Below are 23,166 nucleotides of genomic sequence, written 5' to 3' on the forward strand. Positions count from 1 at the left end.
CCTGAAACGTCGGGATGAATTGTTTCTGTCAGATGAGACAGTAGATCTGGAGTTGAATCCAGGGCGGTTGTAGATGATGCAAAAGAGAGGGAACCAGAACTGACAAGGCCAGTAAGGGGCAGAGAGGACAACTATGCTCTTCAAATGAGTAGATTTCTGGAGAAATTTGGGAATGAGGGGTGATGGGGTAAGTGTAAAGGAGATCAGAGGGCCAACACTTAAGTAGAGTGTGTCTCGGGGAATCAGAGCAAAGAACCTGCTGCAATTGTTGTTGAGGGGAGATGCAAAGAGACTGCAGCACGGCTGGCCCCATCAACAGAAAATCCTGTCCACCAACCTGCATGTTGAGAGACCACTCATGAGGCATTAGAATAGACCTGCTCAACTTGTTCACAATCATGCTGGACTTCTCCAAGATGTGTATTGCTATCAGAAAGTGACTGGTTAAGGTCACCCAGTGCCATACTCTCACAGCTTCTCGACAAAGAGGGTAAGATCTGGTTCCCCCTTTTTTGCTGACATACCAGACTACTGACATATTGCCTGTTTGAATTGCAATCATCCTGGTTGAAGAGCGTCTTGGAAGGCCTGCAGTGCTAGGACAGTTCTTATTTCCAGAATATTAATATGCATGTTGGCCTCTTCAGAGGACCATGTGCCTTGGACCATTTTTCCCAAGACGTGCACACCCAACCCGATCTGAGACACATCTGTGGTCACTGTGGCCTTGGCTTGAGAGCGAACAAAGTGATGGCCCTCTTGTATTTCATTGGAATGGCTCCACCACAGAAAGTAATTTTTGTAAGATTGCATTATTCTGACTTGTGTGGAAATGGATGTTGGAGAAAGGACCACTGAGTTGTGTGTGTGTCCACTGAAGAACCCTCATATGGTACCTTGCCAGCAGTACTACAGTGACTGCCACTGACATGGGACCCCAATGCTTGGAGGATTACACGAGTTAAGAGAGAAGAACTTACAGTAAATTCCCAGTTAACTGGAAAAAAATACTGAACTACAGTACAATTTTCATGTGTTGCACTGTGGTTCCCCCCTCCTGCCACAGAAACATACCTTCAGTTTTTAGAGTCTTAGAGTTTTAAAAAAGAAGACTGGAATAAATTCCCTCTCTCCCCAAACTGAGAACAAGTCAAACCAAACAAACAATATAGGGTACAGTATTAATCAGGCCTATTTTTAACAGTAACTCTCAAGCAACCAGAAACTACAGTTATGTGCCATCTACCAATCCCCATGGGTGCCAGTTAACTGAGAGTTTACTGTATAATGATCTTTTTGACCTGGAACTGAATTGTCTGAACCTGGGAGAGAGGGAGAGAAGCTATTTGAGTGACTGAATTGAAAACAGCACCAATGAATTCCAATATCTAGGTTGTTCAGAGTCATTTGGTGTACCTGACAGAGATCCCCAGACGATAACATACATGGAGTAAACAGTCTTAGGCTTGAATTAGATGATGCCTGGTTGGAGCGGTTATGAGCCAGTCATCCAAGTATGAAAACACCCGGAATCCTTGCAGCTGCAACTACTGCCACATATTTGATAAACACCCTGGAAGCTGCGGTAAGACCAAAGGGCAGTGCTCAGTATTGGTAATGACCGGGTCCGAGCCAGAAGGATAGATATCTCCTGGACCATCTGTTCATTTTTATATAATAGCACACATCCTGAAGATCTATCAAGCACATCCAGTCATCCTCGTGCAGAAAAGGCAGAATGGACTGAACCATGACCATCTGGAACTTTGCATACTGATCTGATGGGTTCAGTTTGCTGAGCTCCAAGATTGACTGCCTCCAGTCCTGTTTTTGTTGGCACTAAAAAGAATCTTGAATATGTTTCGGACTCATTCTGGTCTGGGTGGACCTCTTGGATGACTTTTTATAGCAGCTTGTTTATTTCTAATGCTGCTGGTTCCCTCTGATTGGGTGGAACATCGGGGATTTTGTTTGATACTACAGGTGGAGGATGGGAAGATATTATATATCCTCTGCACCCATGAATCTTTTGTAATTTCTAACCAGGCTCTCTGGTGCAGGGATAGATGACTCCCGACTACCTCCAGAGATGGACAGTTGGGTATCCTTTCAGGAGCACTGATAGGATCTATCAGAGAGAGTATCCCTGGATCCCTGACTTTGCAGACCACCTCTACCACGAGGATGACGTCATCCATTAGAGATCCCCCCCCCCTCTGCCCCTGAGGGAACCATCTCCAAATGGAGCTTAGAAAGCATCCTGGGATTTTTTGAACCACATTTTCCATCCGCCTCATTTGTTACTAGAAAAGGTGCACTGAGGGGTTGAAAACTATATGCCAACAGCAGACAGGGGTTTTCCTTCCTGTTCACACCTAGAGAGTGTTTCTTTAACTTTGGGGCCAAATAAAGAACTTCTGTTAAAAGGGGCATTGATGAAGGAAGATTTGAAGAGTCCCACAAAGTCACACAAGTGCATCCAGGCACGTCCTCTAATGGAAAGGCCTGAACCTGCCGCCCATGAGGTACCTTCAGCTGCGTGGGAGACAAGCCTCATGGACAAGACTGAAGTGGACTGAAGGGTAGCCAACTGCAAGGAGATAGTGCTCTCTACCTCAGAGGATGTGGTCCCAAAAAGGGATCTGGAAAGTTCTTTAATCAAATCTCTCTGAAATCTCGTAAAATGTGCCAAGTAAAATCAGTGACTTAAGACGAAGGTCGCTGAAGCATAGACACGACTTACCAAATCTGTCCAGCATCCTAACCTCCCTGTTAAGGGGGTGGAGAGTAACTTTGTTCTGCCAGTTCCTTCTTATTGGCTACAGCTATGACCATGGCATCAATGGGTACTCTCTTACTCCAATATGCTCTATCCTTAGGTTGTTCCAGGATCCCATCTGGTCCTTAGGGATAGCCTTAAGCATTTCAGGCACATTCCATGCCCACCAAAAGACCAAATCAATGAGCCCATAGGTGGACGGAGTCACCCAGGCGGCAGACTGGTCAGTACCAAAGATCTGCAGGAATGCCTACACCTCTTAGGAAGGGGTATTGGGTGCCCAATCATACTTTTGTTTTAGGAGTTCTAAAATGTCACCAAATGAGACATCGTCAGGTGTTTATCTGGGGGGACCCTCCCCCTTCAAGTCAGTTTCCACTGTGACAGACTCTGAGAGTCTAAGTGTCTCCTTTTACATTTCCTCTTCCTAGGGATTTCTTTGAGGGGATGCTCCCGGAAAAGTGTCAGAAGAGATTACTATACCCTGTTGGGTTGTCTAGAGACTCGTTTGGGCTGGCTATCCTCGTGGAGTAGACAACTGAGGCTCTGGATGCAGGAATGGAACTGGGTAGATGGAGCTGAAGAGGGAAGAGAAGTCTGAACTCTGGGAAAACAGAATGCTCTATCCATTATGTCAAAGGCTGAATGTCTCAGAGAAAAGGACACTGACAGATCCGATAAGGCATGCCTACAGACCGTTACCTCTCTTTACCCTGAAGGAAAATTACTCAAGGAAGGAGTCAAAGCCAAGCTGTCCAACACCGAAGCTCCGAGGGGTAGAGACGACTCAGACAACTTTGGAATCGAGCCCAAAACCCTGAGTTGGAACGGACACTATGGCTACGAAAGTCATCCAGCTCCGAAGTACTCAGCTCCAGACCACTCAGACACCATCGGAGTCGAAAATGCCAATACCTTCAGATCTGAGGCGGATGACTCCAGGACTTTCAGATGCAATGTCACCAAAACTGAAGGCTGGATCTGAGAAAGAGATAACAATGGAGTAGTAGTATTGACAAGCATCTCTGGACCCAGATGGGGTCGGAGCTGGGAGAACTCCCATTTGTATCTGCTTCCTGAGGAACTTCCTCATCATTCTGTGCACATCAGCTTCTGTTAGGCTCTTGGAAGATCGAATGGATGACGCCATGGATGAAGGTCTTGAATGGTGTCGGGGTGACTGTGCCAAAACAGGTGATGGGAACTCAGAGGTGATCCGATCCAACCAAATCGGAGGAGAGTGGATCCATTGAAATTTTTCTGCTCTAGACTTCGGATCTGAATTTTTAAAATGCTTAAGAGGAGGTTTGGATGACAGAGCCGAGACACTAAACATCACTGGCACTGGAGATCTTTTACAAGACTCTCTAGTCTGAGAATCTCTTTTGTCTGTTCTTTTGGAGGCTTGAGCCCCCAGAGGCTGTAGAAGCAGGTTTAGAGGGCAGCAAACCCTTAAGAATTAACCTATTCTTTCTTTCAATCAAGGCATAGGTATTAAACCCCTTATAGATATCACAGTTGGAGCTGAGGTGAGTAGGTCCAAAACAATATATGTACTTTGAATGTGCGTCCGAGTTGGGAAATTTTTTTTAAAACCCAAAGGTTTATCAGACCATAACAGAAAAAACAAGTAGAGCAAGTCAAAAGAAAAATTTTTTTTTCCTTTCTTTCTTTCTTTTTTTTTTTAATACAGGCAAGGAAGGGGGAAAATTACTGATGATGGTAATTCAAATAGAGTACGAAACCAAGTACTTTAAGGGACAGTTATTACCAAGGGAAAGTTAGTGTTTGGAGATCAATTTTTAGTCTAGGTATTAGGGAATACTCAAAAGAGTAAACTAATAAGAACAGAAAGGAAATTAGAAAATAACTTCGTAAAAGTTATTAAAGGGAAGAAAGAGCAAAAAGAAAAACACTGAATTATAATAAGCAAATTTTAACTCCCGAAAAAATGCTATAAAAGCTCAATCTAGAATTTAGAGCAATCACATCCAAATGCTATGGCAGTAAATGAAATCTGATTTATGTTAGGTAACCTGGGCATTATAATGTAAAAAAAACAATACAGGCACCTCTAGGTTCACACTCCTTTATTATGAAACTAAAAAAACTTGGGCATTATGATTAAAGGGAGGAGCTCAAGAGTTTCAGTGCTCCACTAGCCGGAGGAAGTGGCCAAGTTGGATCCGAGGATCAGATCTGAGGAATGAATGAAAATGACAACATCAGATAGCATGTTTTTCCTCTCCTGGTTTTTGCAGCATATATGGTGAATCCTGGGGGGGGGGGGGCGTGTTGCTGATGAGTTATATCCTGTAAACCTGGGCATGACTGCCTTAAACTCCATCATGCAATGTGGACCTGTAAAATTCCTTCATGAATTCAAACTCTCCCGGAACACTAATGAATACAGTTATATTGCCCAGTAAGAGAAAAAAAATCTGCTTACCATCTGGGAAAGAAAATGTCTCATATTTAACTTCCTTCTTGGCTCCATCTCGTTTAACAAGTTTCTGTTCAAAATAAAACAGGAATATTTACAGAAACAGATTAAACTCTGTTTTATACAAGTATTTCATAATTTTACATGCATTACTGAAATAATTAAATGCTTCGATAACTTTCAGAATGAGTTTACTCATACTTCAAGGCATGCATATAAAATAAATAAAGTTATGGACACTGCAAGTCTATTTTGGTCAAAATTTAAAGAAAAAACTTGAGGCAATTACTGTAATTGTATCTCCAACAATACATTTACTGTGCCAAATAAATTATTAATTTTCTCTGCATTGGGTATACCCTTAAAGAGATAATGTTTAAGGAGGGGATTATAGTCCTGTGGGACTAACATTCACTGCTCTTGCCACCTAGACTAACAACGGATCTCCAAACACTAACTTTCCTAGCTAAACTGAGCACTACCTTACCCAAAGGCTTGCCTAGAAAGACACTCCTGGGTTCATTAATGCCTATACTAAGTATACACCATTCTGAGTGAACAAACAAGCATAATTCATATTTTCTTCTTCCTAATTTTAGTTTTCCTACTGATTTTCTTGAAAATACAAAAGGGGATTCATAAATGTTACAAAAAGTATAGATTACATGTACACTTAGTGAAATCCTTTCGAGTGACTAGAAAGCACAAAAAATGTGGTAGGGATGTTCTTGAACACAGACTGTGCAACACTTAGTGTAGGCATTAATGAATCCAGGCAACTGAGTAGACTTCCAAAAGGAAGCAATAACGCATCTATAAAAAAATTAAAGACTGAGCTACCCTACCTCTCTCACCCAGACACAGAGTTCAGTTTCACTGAACACAACAAAATCAAGGATACTACAGAGGTCTAGCTTTATCTTAAGGGCTCTCATTATAATAGAAATGACAAAAGGCCAAATTTTATGTATATGTTGTCAGAACCAAAATTTATGCACCGCATCAGCTCCCGGGTTCCCACATCAATCACAAACATTGGTGAGGATGTATCCCACCTTATGTATCCCACCTTTCTATCAGACAGGGTCCAATGTCCCTTATGTATGAACTTAAAATGATGCTCATGAAGACAAGGAAATCAAGGAAGATGGGACAGACATGAAAGCTGAGTACCGAAAATTTGCTCATTACCTGCTTCCATAAATTGCATAACAAACTATGTTATTCCACTCCTGGTTTTAGACCTTTACATCCTATTCAGAAAATGTATAACATGAGCAGTCTTAAATTTAGCGAAGTTTATCTTTTGACTATTTTTAATTAACTTCCAAACTGGAATCATCTCCAGTTTAATAAGATCCATAAGACAGGTACATATATCCAAGCTGAACATATAAATTGCCAATATTCAGCATTTTCCAATCTATATACCTTCTTTCTGTAAAACTTTGAAAAACCAATTCCATCAACTGCCCCTTTTTAACAGACAGGGAAGGATGGACTCCACTGTGACCACAAGAAAGGCTTCTCTGGAGATGAACCGATTTATGATGCTCAGGATAATTATGAACCTGGCGTAAGAAAACAGATCCTTTCTAGTCTGGTGAGACCTCTTGGATTGCTCCTTTTTGAAAGGGGATTAACCCCTTTTTTCTTACCACACTTGAGTGGGTAGGAGATTCATCAAAGGTGGAGAAAGGATGTGAAAGGGAAATGATCACTATCTAGATATTACTGATCTAATCCACTTGTCCAGCATGATGGTTAGACATGCATCTTAATGGAGTGACAGACAGCCCTAAACGGCTTCCTATGGTGTAGCCAGACAAAGCCTCAGGAATTAGACTGCTCTCCCCTGCAGTATACCCAAATCTGCCTACTATTATCACCTCTCAGCTGGAGACCATTATGAAAGTTGTTATGATGGCCTCTCCCATAATCTGTATTATTTCATAGCCACTGGTCATATCAGACACATGACTGATGTGGAGAACGGGCATTCAGTTCTGAATTTTATACCAGTTGTCATAAGGGTCTTTCACACTATTTTCTTTGCTTCAGCTTTAAATGTAGGGCCAAAAAGCACTAACCTGTCAGAAGCTCTGAGAAAGGTCACATTATCCTCAACAAAACGGGCAAAATGCATCCAGGCATGACAGAGACTGGCTATGCGGACACCTGTTCCTCTCCCTGCACCTTCAGCAGAATTATGAGAAAAAAACATGCTGATATTAGTGATGAATGACTTGGCTGCCATCTGAGACTACAGCTTAAAGTCTCCATCTGGCAAACCTCCCAGCAACTGATTCATTTCATTACTCAACTTTTTCTGGTAATGCAGCATGAGTTACTTCCCAAATCTATCCCTCACCTAGGAGTCTTAACTCAGAAGATGAACTGTAGGACTCTGAAAAGGAACAGCATTTTTAAGAGTTACCACTGTCACAGTGGCACATGGTCTGGGAGTCTCAGTCCAGTAAGTTCAGTCTTTGAGACAGCAAAGGTTCAAGTCTACCTTTCCTGGGACAAAAGCCATAAATTAGAAGTTATGTACTCACCATATCATTCCATCTGAGTAGGTATCTTCATTTGTCTGCAACCTTTGGGATACGGATCCGATCTCGGATCCGAGCCGGCAACTTCTATCACAGCATAGATCCTAGCTCCTAGCTCCTCCCTTTACCCATAATCCCCTGCCAACCCTGACTGACCTCAGATCAAGTTTGCCCCATAGCACAGCTAATACTGTGTCCTAGAGGGAACTAATCTAAAGAACCCCAAGTAGGATCATTTTGGTCAGGGGGAAGGAGGGGGGGATGGTTGCAGACAAATGAAGATATCTACTCAGATGGAACGTTATGGTGAGTACATAACTTCTAAATCTGAAGTAGGACTTCATTTGTCAGCAACCTTTGGGACAGAGTCCCCAGCTACCTAAATCTTGGGTAGCCTTCATGGAAGGATATTCTAGAGCACTGCAGAGCCAAAAGACGCCCTACCTCGGGAGACCATATCTACTTTGTAGTGGCTTACAAAGGTATGAGATGAAGCCCAAGTGGCTGCGGAACAAATGTCATCCAGAGAAACTCTAGCCTTGAAAGCAGCTGATGTAGCAATGGCCCTCGTAGAATGAGCACAGACTCCCTGAGGTGCAGGCCTTCCCGAGCTCTGATATGCTAAGAGAATACAACTAGATATCCATCGGGAGAGGGTAACCTTAGAAACCGACTTGCCGAAGTTGTTTTTGGCAAAGGAGACAAACAACTGATCAGATTGCCTATGACCAGTAGTTCGATGAGTATAAAAAAGGTAGTTGTCTGTGCACGTCTAAAGAGTGCAGCTTATACTCTCCTTAATTTTGATAGTTGGGGAAGAATACTGGAATATTAATAGATTGATTAATGTTAGCTTCCGACGATACCTTAGGTAGAAAAGATGGATTGATCCTGAGGTGAACTCTGTCTGGGTGGAAGACCAAATACAGTGGTTTGACACAGACAGCCTGGAGTTCCGAGACCCTCTTGGCTGAAGTTATGGCCACCAAAAAGGCCATTTTCCAAGAGAGGTATTTAAGATCAACAGTGGCCACCGGCTCGAAAGGGGGACTAGTCAAGGCCTGTAAGACTAGGGATAAATCCCATGGGGATACCACCTCCTTGACCAGGGGCCTGAGAAGGAAGGTACCTTTAAGGAAGTTCTTACACAGTTTGGAAGTAATAAGTGGGCCTGACTCCTGCCCTACATGATAGTGTGAAATTGCAGCAAGTTGTACCTTGACCGTGGAAGAACTAGCCCCCTGGTGAAAGAGAGAAGTTAGAAAATCTAGAACCGACGCTACTGGTGCCGTAAAAGGATCTAAATGACGGTGCTCTGCCCAAATGGAAAAACGTTTCCATTTACTCCGATAGACCCTTCTGGTGGAGGACTTGTGAGCTGCTACTAGGATGGCTTTGACTGGTGATGAAATTCCGGGAGTCCTTATCAGGAGTGGAACTGGAGCAACCAAGCCATCAGCTTTAGGTTGGCCACGTTCGGAGTCGGAAGACCCAGGGGGTGTGAGATGAGATCCGGAAAGGGATCCAGCATCCAGGGCGGATGAATCAGGTGAGACCATAGGTAAGGGAACCACGTCTGACGAAGCCAGAATGGGGCAATGAGGATCATCTTGCTCCCCAGCTGACTGGCTTTCTGCAATAGTTTCAACATCAGGGGCAGAGGCGGGTAAGCATAAAGTAGACCGGGAGGCCAAGCATGAACTAGAGAGTCTCTCGGGGACTCCCCAGGAGGGGGGATCAGAGCGAAGTAATCGTTGCATTTGGTATTTGAGTGAGAGGCAAAAAGATCGCAACAAGGTCGCCCCCATCGGGCAAATATTTGCTCTGCTACTAGAGGATTGAGAGACCACTCATAAGGAGTCAGGATAGTACGACTGAGCCTGTCTGCTAATATGTTGGATCGTCCCGGAATGTGCGTTGCGATGAGAAAGCGGTTGGTGGATATCACCCATTCCCACACTCTCATGGCCTCGCGGCAGAGTGGGTAAGACCTGGTTCCACCCTGTTTGTTGATGTACCAGACGACTGACATGTTGTCCCGTCTGTACCGCAATCGTCCCCACAGGAAGAGGGTTGTGAAGTGCTTGCAACATCAAAAGCACCGCCCTCATCTCCAGGACGCTGATATGCAAAGAGGTCTCTATGTCGTTCCACGTGCCTTGGACTGTTCTGCCCGAATAGTGCTCCCCCCCAGGCGAGAAGCGTCCGTGGTCACAGTGGCGACTGGCGGAGGAAGCGAGAAGGGGCGTCCCGTGTGGAGATTGGAGGACTGGAGCCACCACACGAGCGACCTTCTGCAAACCCTGCTTAGGGGGATGGGATGAGACAGGGGATTGCGAGATAGGGACCATTGTACCTGGAGGGTCCATTGTATGACCCTCATATTCAACCGGGCCAATGGCAGCAGCGGAATTGCTGCCGCCATGGACCCTAGAGCCCTCAGGACCAATTCGGCCGAAGGAGCTTGAAGTTGATGGCCTGCACATGCAACCTCAGGTTCTGAAGCCGATCTGGAGTCAAGAAAGTAAGCATCAGTCTGGAGTCCAACCTCGCCCCTATGAAATCCAACACTTGTGTAGGAGCCAGGGAGGACTTGGCCATGTTGATGGTCAACCCTAAGAGTGGAGCCAGATTGAGGAAGTAATCCCTGCACGAGCAAAGAAGATGCCTTGTTGGGGCGGTAAGGAGCCAGTCGTCCAGGTACGGAAAGACCTGAATTCCCTGGAGTCTCAGGTGGGCCGCAATCGCTGCCAAGACCTTGGTGAACACCCTGGGGGCTGAGGTGAGACCGAAGGGAAGGGCCCTGAACTGGAAATAGCTGGCTCCCAGCCAGAAGCGGAGAAACCTCCTGGAGCATCTGTCTACGAGAATATGACAGTACGCATGCTTGAGGTATATTGAGCACATCCAGTCGTTCTCCCGTAGTAGTGGGAGGATAGACTGCAGAGTGACCATCCGGAACTTTACTTTTGGTACTGCCAGGTTCAAGAGAGAGGTCCAAGATGGGCCTCACGTCCCCCGTCTTTTTTGGCACCAGAAAGAACCTTGAGTAAAACCCTGATCCATGCTGATCTGAGGGGACGGGCTGGATGGCTCTTTTTTGTAAGAGCTGCTGAATTTCTGCAGCAGCTGCCTCCCTCTGATTGGGTGGTACATCGGGGAGGCTTCTGATTCTGGGGGTTACAAAAAAGGGAATTTGGTATCCTCTGGATATAACACTAAGCACCCAGCGATCCGTTGTTATGGACTCAGACATTGCTAGGTGCTTCGAAAAACGTCCCCCAACTGCCTCCAGAGTGGAGCAGCCGGGTAACCCCTCAGGGGTTCTGTGCAGGCCTCTCATTGAAAGGTTCTCTGGACCCAAAATTCCATGGACCCCCTCTGCCTCTAGGGCGGCGTCCTCCCTGTCCTCCTCTGCCACGAGAGGACTGTTTGTCCGGAGCAGACTGGGATTGATGCGATTTCCGGAACCACATCTTCTTCTGACCCTTTTGGTTCTTGGTAAAGGACCTCTGGGGAGCAGAGAAGCAGACTCCGACGGCAGACAATGTCTTCCCATCTTTCTCACTCTGGGCAAGGGTGTCACGAACGGTTTTGCCAAACAAAGCAGAACCATCAAAAGGGGCATTCGCAAATGACGCCTTAAAGGGTTCCGAGAAGTCACAATGTCGAAGCCAGGCTTGCCTCCTCATGACCAGCCCGACTCTGCCTGCTCTAGCGGCTCCCTCAGTGGCGTGTGACAAAAGTCGCATAGAGGTGTTGGAATTATAACATAGGGTGGACATTCGGGAGGAGTACAGTTGCTTGTCCCCTTCCGACATGGACCCTGGGGGGAAGCAGCATATTCTTTAATTAGATCCTGCTGCATCCGAATGACGTGTGCCATATAGTTCATGGTCCTCAAGGAGAAGGTCGCTGAACTGAAGGCCCGCTTCCCAAGGCGGTCCATCGCACGAGACTCCTTGCTCGGCGGATGAACCGTGGGGCTCTCCTGAGTCAACTCTCTCTTGGTGGCTGCCGCCACCAACATGGCATCCACAGGGAGACCTTTGCTCCAATGGGTTCTCTCTGACGGGGGGCACAAGATTTTGTCCGGGTGCTTGGGAATAGGCTCTACAGTGTCCGGCTCCCTCCAAGCCCTAGTGGCTATAAGATCCACCAAGGGGTCGGTAGGAGGGGACACCCAAGAGGTAGATGGCCCTGCCTCGAACGCCTCTAGGAATACGGACTCGTCAGAGGAAGCCTTGGGGGCTGACCCCCCCCCCGATTCTGAGCATTTCCATGATGTCTCCAAAGGAGACATCCTCAGGGGGTGACCTTGGGGAGCCTTCCCCTTCATCCAAGTCTGTATCTTCAGTGAGGGACTCAGGGGAGTCCACGTGCCTCCTTTTGCACTTCGACCTGCGAGGAACCTCCTCGGGGGGGCTGTCCGAGGAGTCCTCACCAGCAATATCTTGTTCCAATGGAACACCTAGAGGGGCTGAAGCAGGCTGCCCCGAAGGCCAGATGAGGGGAGCCAGGACCAGCTGAGAGGGAGTGCAGGGGGGGAGCCGAAGCCAGGACCGGAGGCCTGGATGTATTCAACAGTACCCTCTCCACCACCGCGAAAGCCGAGGGGGAGCCGCTCTCTGACAGATCCGAGATCCAACTCCCACTCGGATCCGAGGCGGGGATCGGACCCGGGGCCGAGACTGTCGGATCCGAAGGACCCGCGTGCTCCGACCGGGACGGGGCCGAAAGCACACCGAGTCCCTCGGATCCGAAGCTCGGCCCACGGCTCCGAGAGGTCGGATCAGACAAACTCGAGGGAATAGTCGGAGCCACCCACAGATCCAACGCGGCTCGGCTCCGACAGCTCCGAACCCGGGAGTCGGGTCGGAGCGATAGGAGCAAAAAAGGGGGTCAAGCTCCCCCCCCGGAGGGGGGGGGGAGGCAAGAGCACTCCCATCTGCATCTGGGCCTGGATGAACCTCCTCATCATCCGGTCCATGTCTGTATCCGACATACTGAAGGTGAACCTCGAGGAGGCCACCAAGACAGGCCTGGAGTGCTGCCTCGATGACCTCGACGGGGACCGGGTCACCTCCTCCATGGGTCCCGGTGAGAAGCAAGGAGATTGGATCCAAGGAGGACGCGAACCAGAAACCCTGGAGGGAGAATCCCGTTTGGCAGGCGGGGCCGAGGAGTCGTCCTCGGCCCGCCACTTAAGGTGCTTCTCCCTCTGCTTCTCTTTCCTGGCCTCCCTCACCTCTGAAGCCACAGTGGGAGGTTGAGTCCCGGTCGGAGGGAGGGGGGCAGGAGTGGCCGCTTCCGAAGACTGGGTAGCGGTCACAGAAGTACCGGAGGCCAGAGCCGGGTCTGGGTGCAAAAGGCCTGCCAGAACCAGCTTCGACCTCCGATCCTTAAGTGCCCTGGGGGTGAACGCGGCGCAAATTACGCAACCCGAGGAGAGGTGTTCAACCCCAAGGCACCTAACGCACAGAGTGTGGCCATCAGCCAGTGAAAGCTTGTGACCACACTGTGCATTTCGAAAAAAATAGCTTTAGGGGCCTCCGACATCACTAAAGGAAAACGCACACGTTAGGCCCCTACACACTACACACACACACTGTGACCAGCGAGGGCAGGGAGGAGAAATAAAGATAAAAATTTTAAGCTAATTTAAGCTAAAATAGTTAAAATAGGACCAGGGAACACCTAAACATACACACAAACACTCGCTCAAAAAGAGTACAAAAAAGAAATTAAAATTTCCTTTTCTCACAAGAATACCCCAAGAGCTCTGGAATCTAGCTGTTGCTTGAAGAGCGGCAAACTAGATCTGAGGTCAGTCAGGGTTGGCAGGGGATTATGGGTAAAGGGAGGAGCTAGGAGCTCGGATCTATGCTGTGATAGAAGTTGCTGGCTTAGATCCGAGATTGGATCCGTATCCCAGGGTTGTTGACAAATGAAGTCCTACTTCAGATTGTAAGTTATGTGCTTACCACAACACTATAGCTGTGTTGTGGTTTTCATCAGTTTTAACCTGTTGGTTTATCTGATCTGACTAAATCAGAGGCCAGCACTCCAGAATCTTGGCTCTGAAGCTTTAACTCCCATCTCACAATGCTCTGCATTGCCAAGTTTTTCAAATTGAGTTTGCTCCTTCCATATCAGACCTATACCTCATGTCACCAAAGAAAAACTGAAATGAAGACCAGGAAGGTCTGTAACAACAGACTTCAGACCAGCCTGCATGGTCCATTAAGAGACATAAAATATCAGTGACAATTGGAAGGGGCACTGACACAAGGATGTTTGAGAGAGATGGAAAAAAACAATACAGCTCTAACATTATGGTAAGTCCCCAACCTTCATATCCAATGTTCTCTTTTCAGTCCACCTCAACCTGTGGAACAGAGTTCCCAGCCAGACTAACTGGGTGGGGCCATAAAAAATCCTAGATCTAGACTGAATGTCAAGTTCACAATGAGGTACTCAACGTATAAGTGTTCAACCAGGTAGTCACAGAACAAATATCACTTAAGGAAGCAGGACCAAAGAAGGCTGTTGAAGTAGACACTTCCATAGTAGAAAGGGCTTTTGGTTGACAGGTATGGATAAATCATTAATAATATAAACAAAGAAAATGCAGTCAGAAAGCTATCCAGACAACGTGACCTTAAGACACTGGTTTGTCATGCTCAGCTCCAGATTACGACAAAAAAATTCCTGAAACCTTTGGTTTTGTCCAAATACAATCTCAACTGGCGATGAAGGTCCAGGCAGTGAAGCATGTATTACTGAAATTTGGGACGAAAACTGGCAAGTGATAAGACTAACTCAAATTTGACTCAGAAGTCAACTTAGGCAGAAAATATGGAGTGGTATACAGTGAAACCCAATCTTTGAGAAAAACAAGGTAAGAAAGACCACAGGACAAAGCCTGAAGATCACAGGCTTGTCTAGTAGAAGTTACTGCAATTAAGAAGTCTTCCACAACAAAAAATTAAGTCCACAGTAGCAGCAGGTTCAAATGGGGCATTGGTGAAGGCTTGCAGAAAAAGAGAACTTTATCGCAAGGTTGAACCAGGTCCCTCAAAGGAGGTCTGAGAAGGAAGGTATCCTTAAAAAAGGCTTTGGATCATTTCAAAGAAGCTAGGCACCAAACCCACGTGGAAGTTAGAAAAGGCTATCAAGCTGAACCTTAGCAGTACTGTAGCTAACTCCAGACTGGAAAAGGTCAGCTAAAAATGTAAACAGTATCTAAAGGAGTGAAAAAAATGGACCAAACCTATTGATATGGCTCAAATGGCAAATTTGTTCTGCTTAACTGCTAAAACTATTTCTGGTGGAGGGCTTTTGAGATGAAGAAAGGATATGTACAACTCTATCAGACAACTTGGGATCTCTGGCCATCAGTGGAAGTGAAGGAACTGAGATGTCAACCTGAGGGATTTCATATTCAGGTGAGACTCCCTGGAAAAATGAAAATCAGATCTGGAATTGGATCCAGAACCAAGCAGAATCAGACTTATCTGGGCCAGATGGGGTTATGAGAACTACAACTGCATTGCAATGAGCTGCTTTCTGTAAAAACGTTATTATCAAGGGAGTTGGAGGGTAAGCATACAGGAGACCTAGGGGCCAAGCATGGAGTAGAGTTGTCCCTCGGTGACTGTCACTTGGAAAGGATCGGGGCAAAGAAGCTGCTTCATTTTGAGTTGTAAGGGGTTGTAAACAAATCAAAGCAGGGCTGGTCCAGTAGCTGAAAATCTGCGCATGCAGTGATGGACTGAGAGACCACTCCTGAGGCATCAGAATACTCATGCTCAATTTGTCCTCTAGAATGTTGGATTTCCCTGAAATGTGTGCTAGTATAAGGAGAGAGGACATTGCCCAATGTGACAAATCCATGGCCTCTTGAGACAGGAGATAGGATCAGTTTCCCCTTGTTTGTTGATGTACCAGACCAGTCTGGATCCAGATCACAACTTTGGGGAGGCAGTTGTGAAAAACCTGCAATACCAGAGGAACCATTCTCTTCTCCAACACACTGACATGTAGATGGGCCTCGGACTTGAGACCGGGAACATTGCACCATCATCCCCCCAACCCCAAGAGAGAAGCATCCACAGTCAACATGGCCATGGGCTGGGGAAGAAGAGGATTCCATGTGGAGACATGGATCAATATCAGACACCATAAGATGTGATGAAGACAAACCACATTAGGAAGAATGGGGAAATCTGTGAGGTGACTGTCACAGACTAATGAACTGAAACAGTCAACTGACAAACCCTCATGAAGAACCTAAGGGAGCTAGATAAAATGCAGTGACCATTAGGGCCAAGAAGACAGACAATTACAAAAGCTGTTGACCTCTGAAGCAGAAGGATCGGATAGGCTTGAAGACATAGTGATAACCTTTAAGAAGGAAGCTTGGTGACCTGACTGGCCATGACCAGATGGCAGCCTATAAACTCCAAATCTTGAATGTATTTCCAGGATGATTTGTTGAAATTTACTGTAAAACTCAAAAAAAGGCACAGATGGAGCAGAGAATCTCTTGCCTGAAATAGCGATGCCCTTGAAGTCACCATAAAGAGCCAGTCATCCAGGTATGAAAAGACCTACAATCTCCACAGCCCGAGTCAAGCTATCACCACTACCCATTTACTTGCTGAATCCTAGGGAATCTATAGTAAGGCCAAACGATAGTGCTTGAAAATGGTAGTGACAGGCTCCCAAGCTGGAAGCGTAAGAAGCTCCTAGAATATCTTTCTACCTTTATGTGGTAATAAATATCTTCCGAGGTCTAACAAACACATTCAATTGTCCTTATACAACATATTTAAATGGACTGCATAATTACCATCTTGAACTTGGTCTGCTTGATGAACAATTTAACCTACTTAGGTCCAAAATGGGCCCATGGTCCTCATTTTCTTGGACACCAAAAAGAATCTTAAATAAATCCCAGACCCTATCTGGTCTGGCGAGACCTCCTGAATGACTCATTTTGTGAGCAGCTTTCGAATCTCTGCTGCTGCCTCTCTTCACTAATGGGGTGGCATGTCTGGAAGAGGTCTTTGGCTTAAAGTTGGCATAATATGAAAGGTGAATAGTGTAACCCTTGGAAATGGACTCAACAGCCAGAGATATAATGTGATGGCTTCCCAAGCTTGAGGGTGGACAGCCCAGTACTTCTCTGACTGCATCCAGAAAGCACCAGTCAGATAAAACTTCAGGAGCACTGGAAAGGCTTGCCAGAGAAGGGTCCTCTAAAACCCTTTTTCTGCATACCACCTCTGGCACTAGGGCAGCATCTGTTGAAATTCCCCCTCTGCCATGCTGGGTACTATTACCTGGAGTATCTTGAACTATTTCTTGAGACATCTGGAAGAAAATTAATTCCTCAAACGTTTCTCTAAACAGTCCTCTGAGGGGTGGAAAAGAAACATCTCACTGCAGATGTCTTGCCATCCTGTTTGCTCCTGGTCATTGTGTCCTTAACTTTAAGGCCAAATAAAGTGAACCCATAAAAGGGGGCATTAAGGAAGGATGACTTGAACCACTCCACAAAATTACACAGATGCATCCAGGCCTGTTGGTAAACTGCAATGTTGGTGCCTGTTGCCTAAGGTGTAACATCCACTGCACTGAAAATGAGCTGCATAAATATACTTGATTCAGGCGCAACATGGTCGCCAGCTGAGTTTCCAAGGATTTACAAGATGAGACCATCAGTTGGGATGCTGCCTACCTGAAGACTTCATTGATCAAATACCTGTGAAGCCTAGTCAGGTGGTACTGTATGGTTCAGTGCAGAGGATGAAAGTGGTTGAAGTATGTATGTGCTTCAAGAATCTGTACATTGCTTGTGACTCTGTTCAGAGGATGGACCAATGCACTCTACTCTGACAATTCCCTCTTAGTAGCTGCAGCAACAACTGCATCAACTGTAGGAGCCTAGCTTGAGTGAAACTAAGATGGGCTGGATCAGCACTACCACATCAGGCTCTCTCTATGCTCTCCTATACACAAGGTGGATGTGTGCGCATCAGGGCAGGTCACTGTTCATGATATGATGAACCCACACCAAAGGCCTCAAAAAAACAAAAAAGGACTCTAGAGTGAAAGGAACTTTGGTGGTTCAATACCTTCCCCCAAGTTACCTCATCAATACAAGGAGAGGTATCACCACAGAGGGGGACTTTGGTGACCCTTACCTCATCAAAAGGGGAATTATCAGTTAAAGACTAATCTGTGGAATCTAGGTTCTTCCTTTTACACTTTTTCCTTTTACACTGATGCTTCTTATGCTCCTCCACAGGGAAGGCAAAGAAGCATTGGAGGAGCACCACGTCTGGGGCTGCTCAAGACCTTGCGGAGCAGGATGCCCCTGAACAAACTGATGTGAAACAGACATTCCATGGGGATGAGAAGATAGGAATGGATTGGACACTGAGTATGATGAGGGACAAAATCCTTTCTATGATGTTTAACACTGACACACGGTATTACCATTCATTTATTTGAACGGAAAATGTTTTTCCGTTTGAATAAACAATAGTAAACCAAGAAAATTATATAGTATAATGGCAAGGAAACAAGAGTACATGGAGTAGTGGAAAAAAGCAAGACTACATGGAATTAGATACATTTTCTTACAACAATTACAGATATGATAGCAAAACCCAAGAGGATACAGTAAAAATTAATTTGCATATAATGAAAAGAGAAATATAAGAAAGGTCAAGAGATCATGCTTGGAAAACCTGGACTAAAACTAAACAACCACCTTTTCTTCAAAAATACAGGCAACTGAGGAACCTTTCAAAAAAACATACAACTAATGACAAAAAGTTATACTATAGCTCTGCTCAGCGTAGCAACAAATCCAATCCTCGAAAATTTTGGTCAACTCTCAACAACATCCTCTATATCCTGGAAAGCCCTCTAATCCCTCCCCATACCCTAACTCTTCCTCTCAGGAAACAGCTACCCTCCTGAATAAACACTATCTCTTCCATCCAAAATCTGGCAACCTCTAAGCCAAAATTTACTTCGACACCCACGCCTCCAAGTCCCACTAACACAACTTTGTTTTCTTTTGAGCCAGTTCCCATTACTTACATCAAATCTCTACTACTCAAGCTAAAACCTTGCTCTCCTTCCAATGACAATCTATCTCCTACATTCCCCAAACTTGCTGCTGACTCAGTTGCCTGTACTATATCTATACTAATTAATCGATCTATTCTGAAATCAACTGTCCCCACCCTTTGGAAATCTTTCTTCACTACCCCTCTTCATAAAGGTGGAAAAGTACAGTTTTGTACCTACCATAAATGTAGATGTTCGAGGATCCCCATTGCTGCAGTCCTTACTATTGGGGTAGTCCGCTGTCCCAGTCGGCCCGAATACCAGAGTATATGGCTGACGTCGGTCAGGGCGCATTAGACTGACGTCAGTACGTCAGGGTACTAATGCGCATGACCGACGTCATATCCTCAGTCTTTTCTTGCCCCAGATGTCAGAAGACCCTAAAAAGACAAGGCCCAAAATACCTGCACCAAAAATATGTACAATATATACAAGAATATATACAAAAATATCAGCAGGTAACCTCACCTACACAACCACCCCTAAACACAGAGGGAAGGAGGGAGGGTATTGGACTGCAGCAATGGGGATCCTCGAACATCTACATTTATGGTAGGTACAAAACTGTACTATGTTCTTCGTTCCCCATTGCTGCAGTCCTTACTATTGGGTAGAATCCCAAAGCAGAGGTAAGGGAGGCTGGCAAATCATAAAGAAGCAGGAGCTGACAACATGCCTTGCAAAACAGCTGTGGCAAAACCAGCCCTAGACTTAGAGTAGATAGGAAGGTGATAATGCTTAGAGAAAGTATGCACTGAACTCCAAGTAGCTGCCTCCAAAATATCCTTAGTTGCCACCCCTTAGAAATGCTGTTGAAGTGGCAGTAGCTCTAGTGGAATGCGCCTAATCCCAGCTGGAATCTCCTTGCCATGATGGGAATAACAAAATGCAATGCAAAGCCAATCCACCTAGAAATAGTTTGTTTTGACACAGGCTTGCCCTCGAACTCAAAGCAAAAGAAACAAACAACTGCTGAGACTGCCTAAAATCCTTAGTCCTGTTTAAATAATAACGCAATTGCCTGTGTACATCTAAAGTGTGCAAAATCTTTTCCCCTTTATTTTGGGGGTCTGCATAAAAAGTAGGCAAATGAATAGTTTGGTTTAAAGCCACACTAGAAACCACCTTAGGCATAAAGGAAGGATTAGTACGTAATGATACCCTATCCTTATGGAAAATCAAAAAGGGCTCTACTGCCATAAGGGCCTGCAACTCAGACACCCTTCTTGCAGAAGTAATAGCCAACAGAAAAGCAGTCTTCCATGACAAGTATTTCAATTCAGCAGTAGCCGCAGGCTCAAAAGGTTGTAGAGTAAGTTTTTCCAACACAAAATTGAGGTCCCAAGCAGGAGTAGGAGCTCTACGTGGGGTCTTATATTCTTTGCCCTCTAAGAAACTGCTTGAACAAAGGATCACGAAAACAATGGTGGGTCACAATCATAGTGAGCTGAAATTGCTGCAGCATGAATCTTAATGGAAGAGAAGGACAAACCTTTGTCCAATAACTCAGTAAGATATTGAAGAGCCACACTCAAATTAGGCTCAGAAATCTCCAAATTCTTTGCTGTACTCCAAAATAAAAATCTCTTCCATTTTTCTGCGTACACTTTCCTTGTACTAGGTCTTCTAGCTTCCATAATCACATTTAAAACTTGTTGAGGAAGTTGAGACCTGCTGTGTTTCAACACAGAATATGCCAGGCTGTTAGATGAAGAGAGTGAAGCTTGACATGGAGCAGATGACCGTCCTTCTGAGATAACAGATGAGGAATCAGAGGTAAAGGCCATGGAGGCTTCCTTACCAGACTCCGTAGTAGTGGGTACCAGTGTTGCCGAGGCCAATCTGGAGCTATCAAAATCATCCTTGGCCTGTCTTGTCTGACCTTTAATAGTACCTTTGGAAGAAGAGGCAGAGGAGGAAAGGCATACACATGAAGGTTTTTCCAACTGAAAGACAGAGCATCCACTTTCCAAGCTGTGTGATGAAACCCCTTTGTGCAATACTTTGGCAGCTGGTGGTTTAGTGGAGAAGCGAACAGATCTATGTCTGGAGTTCCCCATGACACTGTCAATTTTGAAATACATGAAGATCCAGTTTCCACCGTGGGGATCCATGATTTGTCTGCTTAACACATCTGCTAAGGAGTTCTGTGCTCGGCAGAAACCTTGCCTGAAGAGTTAGTTGCAAGCTTAGCGCAGTCTCCCATAAAATCATTGCTTGCCTGCATAGAGGATAAGAATGTGTTCCCCTTGCTTGTTGATGTACCACATGACAGTTGTGTTGTCTGTTAGAATCAACACCTGCCCTGGAAGAAGTAACTCCTTGAAAGCCATTAATGCAAACTGGACTGCTAACATCTCCTTCATGTTGATATGTAGATGCTGTAGTCTGGCAGGCCACTTGTCTTGTATCCACTTTCCATTTAGATGAGCTCCCCAAGCAATGTCCGAGGCATCTGTCGTTAAAATCTGACTCGCCTCTGGCGGGTCACAGAGAGTCCCTTGTTTAGGTGACATTCCTGAGCCCACCACAAAAATTCTTTTTGAAGGCAAGGTATTATTTGAATGACAGTGTCCAAATCCTGGCAGTGCTGTGTCCATACATTTTGAGATACCATTGTAGCTTCCTCATATGCAGTTTGGCATTGGGAAGCACCAGAATACAAGATGCCATGAACCCTAATGCTTGAAGGACTGTCCTTGCAGTCAGCACGGACTGATGAGATAGTTGATGGAAGTAAAGTGATAGACTCTTTTGTTTGTCCGGGGTTAAAAGGCCATCTGGGCTGCTGTATTCAGTCTCACACCCAGAAAGCACATGTCTTGAGAGGGTACTAGACTGGACTTTATTTCGTTCACAGAATACCCTAGGCATCTTAGCACTGCTATAACAAATTCCAGATGCTGTAGAAGGTCTTCCTTTTCTTGAGCCAGAATCAGGCAGTCGCTCAAGCAAGGATAGCTTTCAATTCCTTGTAGCCTGAAGTCAGCTATCACTGGCGCCAGAACCTTTGTGAATACTCTGGGCAGTAGATAAGCCAAAGGGCAATGCAGAGAACTGATAATGAGAATTTCCAGCTCGAAACCGCAGATACTTCCTGCAACTTAGCCTTATAGGCACATGAAGGTAAGCTTCCTTGAGATCTAAAGTTACCATCCAGTGATCTTTGCCCAGCAGAGGTAAAAGCTGTTGTAACGTCAACATCTTGAACTTGGGAATGTCCAGATAAGTGTTGAGGAGAGATAAATCCAAAATTGGTCTCCACGTGTTCCCCTTCTTTGGTACTAGGAACAGGCGAGAATAAAATCCTAGGCCCCTTTCTGATACAGGAACTGGCTGAATGGCCCCATCTGGAGTAACTGAGAAATTTGCTTGTGAGCCTCTTTTCTTTGTGGAGGAGGAACGTCTGGCATGCCTTTGAAAGGAGGCATTGTATAGAAATAAAACCTGTAACCGTGGTGAATGATATCCAACACCCATCTGTCTTGAGTAATTAAATCCCAATTTCCTTTGAAAAGAGACAGTCTTCCTCCCAAAGGAGCTACCAGACGAGAATCTACTGGTAGCTGAAAAGGCAGGTCATTGGGTCTGTTTACTGAAAGGACTGACCCCTGCCCTCACCAGAAGTCTGAGCAGGTGAACTCCTGTTCTAGGCCTAAAAGAACCTTGAGCTCTGCCCCTACCACGTCTAGACCTACCCCTAGACTGGGAATCATAAGCAGGATATGTCCACCCCTTAGCAGGCCAATTTCTACTAAACTTGGTGGCTGCACCTGCAAAAATCTTTAACAGTTTGCATAGACTTAGCTTTGTCCTCCATTTTCTTTAAAACTGCTTCCACAGGCGAACCAAACAACACATCAGACTGTAAAGGAGCATCCAAAATCCTTGTCTTAACATGCTCAGCTAAATTCTGATCCCTCAACCAGGCATGCCTGCGAAGAACAGAACTAGTGGCAGCCACCCTCGAGGAGGCCTGTACAGCATCAAAACCACATTGCAAAGAATGCTTACCCACTTGTTCAGACACATGAACCAAATCCAGCAACTCTTTACACTCAATACCTTCCGCCAAAGCATCCACCTTAGATTTCAATTGTGAAAGGAGATAATTTTGATATTTTAGCATGTGAAACTGACAATTCAACGCTCTCATGGCTAGAGTGGAAGAAGTATACACTTTCTTTCCCCACCTATCCAAAGCCCTTGCCTCTTTATCAGTGGGAACAGGATTTTTAACC

At 45.5% G+C, this 23,166-nt stretch overlaps 1 protein-coding gene across 2 annotated transcripts in view; it reads right to left on the bottom strand.

The window, feature by feature from the left end:
* The window catches only part of USP14 (ubiquitin specific peptidase 14), a 1,988,776-nt gene that overhangs the window by 208,298 nt on the left and 1,757,312 nt on the right, over positions 1-23,166 (bottom strand). For both annotated transcript variants that reach the window (XM_044065241.1, XM_044065240.1), the window contains exon 14: positions 5,229-5,292. In XM_044065241.1, coding sequence (XP_043921176.1) covers positions 5,229-5,292 — 64 coding nt within the window. The remainder of the gene's footprint in view (positions 1-5,228; positions 5,293-23,166) is intronic.

This window comes from Protopterus annectens, chromosome 3.part0 (genome assembly GCF_019279795.1).
Source record: "Protopterus annectens isolate FY-2018-M chromosome 3.part0, PAN1.0, whole genome shotgun sequence".
Lineage (NCBI taxonomy): Eukaryota > Metazoa > Chordata > Ceratodontiformes > Protopteridae > Protopterus > Protopterus annectens.